Source organism: Pteropus alecto, unplaced genomic scaffold, assembly GCF_000325575.1.
Source record: "Pteropus alecto unplaced genomic scaffold, ASM32557v1 scaffold668, whole genome shotgun sequence".
Taxonomy (NCBI): Eukaryota; Metazoa; Chordata; class Mammalia; order Chiroptera; family Pteropodidae; genus Pteropus; species Pteropus alecto.
In genome coordinates, this window is record NW_006441399.1 from 82,577 (window position 1) to 91,870 (window position 9,294).

Here is a 9,294-nt window from a genome sequence, read left to right on the forward strand (position 1 = left end):
GCGCGCGCGCCCCCGACACAGACGCTCAGCGGACCAATCGGAGAAGAGAAATGGCTTCTTCGCCCCGCCCCCCACGGTCTCTCACGCAGCGACGTACCGGTTCCCTCCCCCACCGCTCCTTTCAACCAATCAGGAGAGAGCTCCAATGGAGCGCGCGAGGTTTCCTTCCCCGCGCACCCGTTCTCACCGTTAAACGGCTGTGTCTCGCGACAATCCTAAAGTGACCTTTCCCCCCCCTCCGGAGCTCCTCGCGCGTTAGGGGCAGTGAGAGAGGCAGGTCTCGCGAGGAGGTTGGTGGGAAGAAAACGCACCTCTTTCCCCGCTTCGCGCGCACCCTGGAGTGGCTGCGCGCGCACCTGCCTCCCTAAGGAGCCGCTAATGCCACAAGGGCTCTTCCTAGCCTTCCTTAGGCCACGGAAGTAGCCTCGGCGTTCTTCTGCCTCCACCCTGATCCCACTTTCCTGTATGTGGTGGCCTTTCTGTCCCCAGCGCTGCCAGGTCTTGCAGGGAGAAGGGGCAAATTTTTAGAGCTGTCGCTTCTCCTTTAAGAAAAAAAGCCGCGTCGGCTGCCGGATGAAAGTCTCTGAAAAAATGGCGGCGGTAGAACAGAGGCGGGGTCGTGAGGGCAAGGAGGACCCGCCTCTTCGGCGCGTGCGCATGGTTAACTTGCCCAAAAGCATTCTGGGAGATGAAGTCTCATTTCTCTTAATGCTTTAGGGAAAAAGATAGGAAACCAGAGGAGAAGAGGATGCCGGGGAGTTTCTGACTGACGCACGGTGGGGAAGGTAGTTTAGTATTTACACAGACCAGGCTTACTTTTCCAGGGAGGCAGTATTTCCGGGTTAGGTGCGACGCCTGCGCAGATCTGGTGTAAATGTTCGGCCAGTTACTGGAGGATTTCTTGGGAAGGTTTTCACGACTTTTTTGCTTGGCGTTGGCGAAGCATTACTGGGGTTGTCACGTAACAGCCCTTGGTTTTGGATAGGTGGCACCTTATCTGGGACCAGCTAACGTTCATGTATGCAATATTCGTCTCGTCATCCTGCGTCTGACCCACTAAACTGAGCCCCCAAAGGTCAGGGACCGAATCTGGTTCCGTTGGGTCGCCGGGGGCGTAGCACAATTCTCACCTCTTATTTGATTGTTAATCAAAGTTTGTGGAAAGACTTGTGGAGTTGGTTTCCGGTAGACATTGTGGAGACCAAGGAGCTGGCGTCGGCTTCTTAACTTGGCTGCGGTCCTTGGCCTGGAGGGAAGTTAGCATGACTAGAGTCACCAACCCGAAGAGACTGAAGATCTCCCTCACGCTTCCCGCTCCGAAGCCACCTGCTTCTGCGGTTTTCAAATGTTTCTGCTGCACAGGAAACAGATTAGCAGCTTTGTCAGAATTTGTGGCCACTAGGGTATGCAACTAAATCGTCTTAATGCGTTAAACGAGAGTTTCCATTTGCTTATCTACACGTTGCGTTTGGTGATGACAGCGGGCCTCTTGCGTTCCTTTCTTGCCTCCGTTCGCCCATTATAATCAAGGGGCGATTTGCAGGACTAATTTCTTACCCCTGGACGATAAAGCATCCGGAGATAAAATGCTCAAAAGAAAGCGATGTAAACAAGATCTGGCATCCAATTCTAACTTTCACATGAATCATTCAGTTAAACTGCAGATAGAGTCCAATATTTGCAAGCCAAGTGTTGAAGTGCATTTTTCCTCCTAATATTTTGACTCAGTTACCACTGCAGATTAGACAAATGTTTTCTGTTTTCTATTGAGTGTTCTGCACTTTGATGGAGCTAATGGCATTTCAGTTGTGCAAACTGGCATAGTGTGGATGGGAATTTTTTCAGACTCGTTTGCAGTGAGTAGACTTTTGGAAGAGCACTGACATCCAATGGCTGCTCATAGTAATGCAGAATGGGAGGCTCCATTTAAAAAAAAAAAAAAAAAAAGCCTTAAGAGTCTCTAGGGTTTGGAGAATGATCACCTTAAAAAAAAGACCACTGAGTTGTAGAGGAAAGTTCACAGTCTTCGAAGTTAAATGTGGACTTAGTAGTAGCAAAGCTACCTATTAATTCTATTTAGGAAGTTACTATTCCTTGAATTTATTCCACCATTGGTAGAAATGGAAGTAGTATCTATTTCACAGAGCTATAATTATAGTTCTTTACACACTGGCTTCCCACAATAGGCCTTTTGTAAATGTTTTATTTCATTCAGGTGAATAAAATCAGTGGTAACAAAGAAAAGTTTTTCATCACTTTTCAGAAGACTGCTATAAAGCAGTAACTAGGGAGGAATTAAACTTAACTGAGATGTCTGTAGCTTAGCACCTGGTGTCTGAACTCTTCCAGTTTTATTCTTCATGACCCTTATAGTTGTTTGCATTTTGGACCACTGAAATAACCTGGCCTTGAGAATCCAAATGTGAGTTATGCCTCTGCTGCATTTAATGGATTTACAATCTATTCAGCAAAACAGGTAAACATAATTTCTGGATAATTAAGTAAATAAAGACAGCAAAATGAAATAATAATAAAAAAGACAGCTGGATAACTCTGATGCAAATTTTACGAAGGAGACTATGCCTCCACGGTCCCCCAGCTTCACATACACACACACAGATTCCTCGATGCACAGTTACTGTGGGATACCACAATTGAAAATATGCCATTTCCATGAATTTAAGATGAATTCAGGCACATAGTAGGTGCTCACATTTTTCGCAATTAATTTTGATTCTTAATCACCTTGGCCAGCACCACCAGAACTCCAATTTTACTACCCGCCTTTCTGTCAGTCTCATTTTTAAAACCCTGACCTACAAAAAAGGGGGGGAAAAAAAAAACCCTCACTAAATCAAAAGAGAGGAAGTGCTAAGCAAATACAGGAACCAAAAAGGTTGTAGAGGCTGCTGCACACTGTCTCATTCAGTTCCTTTGCGGTCCTCTCCTGCAGCACACGCCAAGGCGGCACCTCACAACCTCTGTGGCACGAGAGCATCTTGGGTGTGTGACAATGGAAGAGTTGGGTGAGTGAGGAGCTTCTTGGAGGAGAAACAGGGAATACAGACTTGGCTACTGTCTCCATATGTGGTGGGAAGTGCTGCTGGCTAGATGAACAGTAGTGCTGGAAGATTTTATTTTCACTTCTCTCCTGACCTCAGCTTAGACAAGAGTGAAGCATGAGGAACTATGATTGTTTGGGAGAAAATACGGGTTCTTTGTTTTCAGTGGCATAAATGGCGGAGAGTGTGATGCTAACTACAGAATAAACTCTGCGCAAACAATTTGGGATTGAATTGTGATTGAAATTGTTTTATTATGAGCATTTATCCTTTGGGGGCTACTGGAGATCACAGGGTGATCACACAAGTTGGCAACTGCAGAGATGTGATTTGGGGAGAAAAAGAAAGAAGAAGGTGTTATGAGAGGAAGACAGAAATACAAGCATGAAGGAATTCACAAAGGTTGGAGAAAGGCCAAGGTGGTTTCATTTGTTCCATGATTTAGTGTTAAATCAAGAAAACACGGCACTAAAATTCCAGTGATTTTATTGCTAAGCTATTTATTCAGAGGAATTCTGAAGGAACAGATTACTATAGCCTGCAAATATGATACCTCCTTCCATACCAAAGCAATGAAAACCAGCAGCGAAACTATTGGCCACATGGCTCAAGAGAGATCGCTGATTTCAAACTTTGGAATAATGAAAGGTTTATCATTCTTGGGACTCATTCCATATCGTTTGCCAACTTTCGTTGCTGGCTTCCTTACTAACACTGAGTCACTAACCCAATTTCCAAGCTGTATTAATTTCACAGTGTTCTGGATTTTTGTATATTTGAGGTATGTCAAAAGTGCAAACGACAACTACAAAAAACCCCCCACGCTATCTTGCATATTGTCTTCTTAAAAAATTGGAGTATAATTTAAGAGCTGGAGGAATAGAGGGAGGCAGGCAAATTACAGGAGGGAAGAGGAAAAGGTGGTGGTTGATAAATACATATCGAACTGTTTTGGTGGTAAAGCCTATATGATACTTGGGGTAGAATATATTTTGGATTTGGGATAGAATCCAAATTCTTATCTTGTATGGGGGTTCAGGAATTTCACATTTCCACTTGAGTTTCACTAGAGTCCAGCTCTGCTCTTTTATTTTAGGGATACCTAATGGCTTTCATGCAGGTAATTTAAAAAGGAGCTAATAGTTTTCAGTGACTTAAGACATTTTTACCTGTTAATTATTTTAGTGTCTGAAGCAATCCTCTCAAACTTTTTATTTTTTAAATGAGAAACTAAGAAAAGCAAAACGACTAATTCAGTGTCACTCCCAGGTGCACCTGACACCAAAACAGATTAAGCTACAAGGTATTCTCCGATTTTAGAAGTGTATTGGCTCAGACGCTCAGTATCTGATTATTTTCCACAAATCAAGTGCTACATACAGACAAGGACTAGAAATTTGAGTCTAGTACCCCTTACCACCAGTCATCTGGTATTTGTCATGCTGAAATTGGTCATCTTCAAATTACGGAATCTGGCAAAAGGCAAGATTGTTTCGGGGTGTTGGTGACATGTGCACTCAGCAAACAGGAAGAGAAAGGGCTGTTAACTCATGCCCCAGTCGGGAGAGTTTCAGTAACTTTGGCTAGTGGGTGTTTCTAAGGGTAACTTTCTACTCTTAGTGATAGGGTTTGCTTCTCTTGTAGAGAGCCTCCCCTCTCTCCTAATCTTTAACAGTCTTTTTTCTTTTGAATCCAGGAGGACCCATGACTTCTGGTTGGAGCAAAGTTTAGAAAAGAGAGAAGAAAAGGGCTATTTCTTAATAGAAAGATACAGACCAAAAATTTGAAACTCAGAATTTTGGCATTTGGTCTGGATAGTAAAGTTGTGAGGAAAGAAGTTTTTTTTTCTTTTAGAAACCTTTCATTATAGAGAATTTAAAGATATACAAAGGTAAAGAAAATAGTTTAATGAAATCTGATGTTATTTATCAACCAGCTTAAACAATCAAGTCTTGGCCAATCTTATTTCACATACTCACCCATTCCTTTCATTCTTGTATTATTTTAAAGCAATTTCAGATAGTATATAATTTTAAACTCTATAAATATTTCAGCGTAATGTCTAAAATAAATATATACTTACACAAATAAACATAATACCATTACCACATCCATAAAATCCTTAATAGTAATTCCTTAATATCATAAAATACTGTTATAACACCTAAAATGTTAACAGAAATTCCTTAATATTATCAAATATCCTTACATAAAATAAATTAATAGTAGTTACTTAATATTATTGAATATCCTGTCCATGTTTAATATTCTTGATTGTTTCTTTTTTCGTTTACTTGTTTAAGGTTCATATACTGAAATTAGTTAAAAGTCTCTAATGTCTTTTTTAATTTATTGGTTTCCCTTCCATCTCCTTTTTCCATTACAATTTATTTGTTGAAGGGTAATTCACCCTGAAGAATTTAGCTCAGTTTGCTTATCTCTGAAATGGTGCATAAAATTCAATATTTTTGTGAGATAGACGATTTTGAAAGAGCTATAGATTTTATTTGTAAAAAAAAAAATGATTAGATCTTTTCTTATGCCATGAAGAAATACTCATCCCTCCAACATCTGAAATAAATGAAAATCTGGTGTAGGTTTTTTTTTTTTTTTTTTTTCCCATGAGAATGAAGTTCATATTCCTTATCTGAGGACTTTGGAACTAGGCAGATCCTTAGAAATAATATAATCAGTACTTTGCAAACTTTTAAAAACTAACTTGTAAGAAAACCACTGGTGATCCACTAATGGGTCTCAACCCACAATTCGAAAAATACTATTGTAATTTAAGTGCTCCATTATATAGATAAGAAAACAGCTTCAGAGAAGAACATGTCATGCCCAGATGATCCAGAAAATCTGCACAAGAATGTTGAGAGTTGTTGTTGTTGTTATTGTTTTAAAGCCTACAGCACCTGGTCTTCTAAGTGGTCTCCCATCCAAGTACTAACCAGGTCTGACCCTGCTTAGCTTCCGAGATCAGATGAGATCGGGTGTATCCAGGGTTGCATGGCTGTAGACATCCACATGAGAATGGGAACTGGAATTTCTGACTTGAAGTTCGTGCAGAGGCTGGAGGTCAGATAGCCCAAGAGCTGACAGCCAGGTTGTGTGCTCAATAGTGATGTGACCTCAAACAATTTATTTGGCCCTTTCTTGATCTACAAAATGAGGACGATGATATCACCTGCCTCTAAAAATTAGGATGACTAAATTAAATATATAAACTCCTGACCACAGTGCCTGTCACGTGTTAATTTTTATTAATTATTATTAATTTCATTATATCATAAAGGTAATAGTGTAATATTTGTAAAGTCCAAGAAAATACAGGAGAAATAATCTCAACGATTTACATCACCACATCTTGCTTGATTTTGTGATTTTTTTTTTCTCAATTTCTTTTATCCCCACACCCTAAAAGACAGAATACATATACTTAGCTTTGAGAATTTTGTTAGGTGTTTGGAATATAAGAAAAAAATAATCAAGATTAAGAGTAAATGTTACTGTCCTGGTATATTTTTAAAAACTGTAATATAATTGCTTATATTTTTTTGATAAGAAAAATATGTAGGATTTACTTTTTTTTAGTTGGGGATCTTTATGGGCAGTTCACCTGAAATGAATGATAAAAATCAATATGCTGCAATAAAGGGAGTCAAATTATAGATTGAGAATATGAAATTGAATGCAACCATAGGAAACAAGAAACAGGCCATAGCGTGTGGAGGCTTAAGACACCTCCTGATAGAATAGACCACATTCTTGAAGTAAAATAAGGAGTAAGGGAAGATGTTTGAAAATAGCTTTAATGCAAGATAAGAAGGAGATGAATGGAGGCACAGTGGGGCTGTTTAAGGGGGAAATTATTCCAGAAGACTTACATATTTTAAATCATGATACCTTGTGTCTTATGATATAGATGCTTTATTGGAGGAACTGGAACGCTCCACCCTCCAGGACAGTGATGAATACTCCAGCCTGGCTCCTCTTCCCGTGGATCAGCATTCCAAAAAGGAGAGTGACCGTGCTGAGACCTCAGAGATCCTTTCTGTTCAGGATGGCACAAGTTCTTTGCCGGTAACTTTTCATCTATTGGAGTACTTTTAAAACAGACATTTGTGTGCATTTCTGAAAATGAATTATATCTCACATAAATGATATGAAAGGACAATCATATATCCAAGAAAGAGAACAATAACAACAAAAAATCCTTCAATGATAACTTTGAGAACTAATTTTTTTTTTCTAATGAGGGCATAGTAACAAAGTATTCCCTAATTTACTTGGAATATTCTGATATTACTTTCAATAAGGCCAGGTGGCAGCTCAGACAAGTCTTTTCAGAGTGACTTTTTAGGGTCACCACTTTCCAGGTCTTATTTTCTGCTAAGTATATTAAGAAATTCAGTTATTCGTATACCCAGAGATGATGAAGCTCTAGGAAATAGCCATGAACGAACTAAACTCATAAAAGAGGATGCATAAAAACACCAGAAATCCAATTTGTTAATTTCTAGTTAGAGTTAAAACCATCAGGTAGAATAGATGCTCATATTTGCTGATATATGTATTCCCTTCCTATGAAAAATACATGTACCTATGTTATAATTAGAAGGTTGTTTGATAAGAATGGAATTAGTCTAAGAGGAATTAAGTAGATGCTTTTCATATCTGATGTCTTTGGACTATGATATTCTGATCCTCCATTGTACACTAGTATATGAAATCACCAGCATCACAGACCTGAAAATCGAGCCCATGGGTAGGTTCCCCCTTTAACTGTTCTTATCTTTAGCTGAACAGATACCATTTTCAGGCTGTACATATAACTCCACACCAGTGAGTTACTGTCTTTGTTCTCACTGCTAGATTATAGCCATAAGCCCCAAATTGGTCTGCTATTCTGGCCCCCTTTAATTTTTTCTCAAAATAGCAGCCAGGGTGATCCTGTAAAATTTAGATAATGTTGTTTTTCTGCTCAGAAACCTGCAGTGAATTCTCATCTCATTTGGAGTAAAAGTCTTAGTCTTTACACTGGCCTTAATGGGGTGTCCATTTGTCTTGGTTCACATGGGACCAAGAGCCCTGGTTTTATGCTTGTCTTCTTGATATCCATTTATTGGCTTAACCTTTACCCCAGATTTTCCATTTTTTATAAAGTTTTCTTATTAGCATTTACATTAAAGTAAACCAGCATGGGTTAAAAGACCTCCATTAGTTTCTCCTGGCTTCTTTTACAGTCTCATCTAATAGCATACAAAACACACATGCAGTGAACAGTTCTTACTTCATTATGGCTAAGTCTAAAATGTGACTAAATTATATCTCGTCTCCTTTCCTGATCTTGTTCAGACAAAACCTAAGTGACAGCACCCTTTTAAGAGTAATATGCAAGGTTCTGGCTGTTAAAGCTAAGAGCTTAAGCACAGTAGTCAAGGCCAGCTAATTCCTTTGGTCTTGGGAGGTGGCAGGACAATTTATGAGGCTTTCCCCCCTGCTGGCCACTTGGTTTACCACCACTCATGCATGACCTGCTGTGTTCCCCGTGGTGGCCTGTGAGATGCCTCTATTCTCGAGTTAGAAGGAAAAATGGGAAATTGTGGCTTAATGTCATACAAATTCTGTTCAGGAGATAGAGGCTAAGCATTCTGGACATGAAGTGAGGTATAATCTAAATGTTTATATTTAAGCAGTTTTGTCATTACTTGTATGTGTAAAGTTATAACTTTGTTTTATTATTTGGTAATGCTTTTTAAAATTTTGCGATAAATGCTTTTAGCAGCATTTGGCTCAAACTAAAACCAAAACCAAAACTACATGTTTAATTATCTTAAGAAAGTTGATGACAAATATGTAATTTGCACAAAATACTTGTCAACATTTACTGTCCACCATGGAGGCAAGTAGAGATATCACTGTCTTTTTAAAAGCCAGAAAACACAGATATGGTGAAGAAGCATCAGCATCTATTTCAAAAGTTAATAATTTAAGAAGAATGACCCCAAAGATGATGACTGAACGTGTACAGCTGCAGGAGGTGTGTTTACATGTCATTGTAAGGCACACCTTTGCAAAACCGCCAAATGAGGTCAGATTTATATCTGTCAGCAGAGACCCCTGTTAGAGAATTTGTTATTTCCAAAATTGTTTAATTTTTTCATCCAATTCAAAGGGTCAAAATTAAACATCTGACATTGTTATATGCCATTTTTATACAATTGCATTT

The 9,294-nt window shown here is 39.2% G+C and overlaps 1 protein-coding gene and 1 non-coding gene across 2 annotated transcripts in view; one reads left to right on the forward strand and one right to left on the reverse strand.

Moving 5' to 3' along the window:
• Nucleotides 1-378: 378 nt before the first annotated feature.
• Nucleotides 379-9,294, forward strand: part of LPXN (leupaxin) — a 31,848-nt gene continuing 22,932 nt past the window's right edge. Inside the window, exons 1-3 of the mRNA XM_006918793.3 lie at nt 379-1,403; nt 2,954-3,026; nt 6,988-7,145. Coding sequence (XP_006918855.1) covers nt 1,263-1,403; nt 2,954-3,026; nt 6,988-7,145 — 372 coding nt within the window. The 5' untranslated portion in view covers nt 379-1,262. The remainder of the gene's footprint in view (nt 1,404-2,953; nt 3,027-6,987; nt 7,146-9,294) is intronic.
• Nucleotides 5,966-6,083, reverse strand: LOC112485403. The gene has a single exon (XR_003048419.1). It is a non-coding gene; the product is annotated as a 5S ribosomal RNA (ribosomal RNA).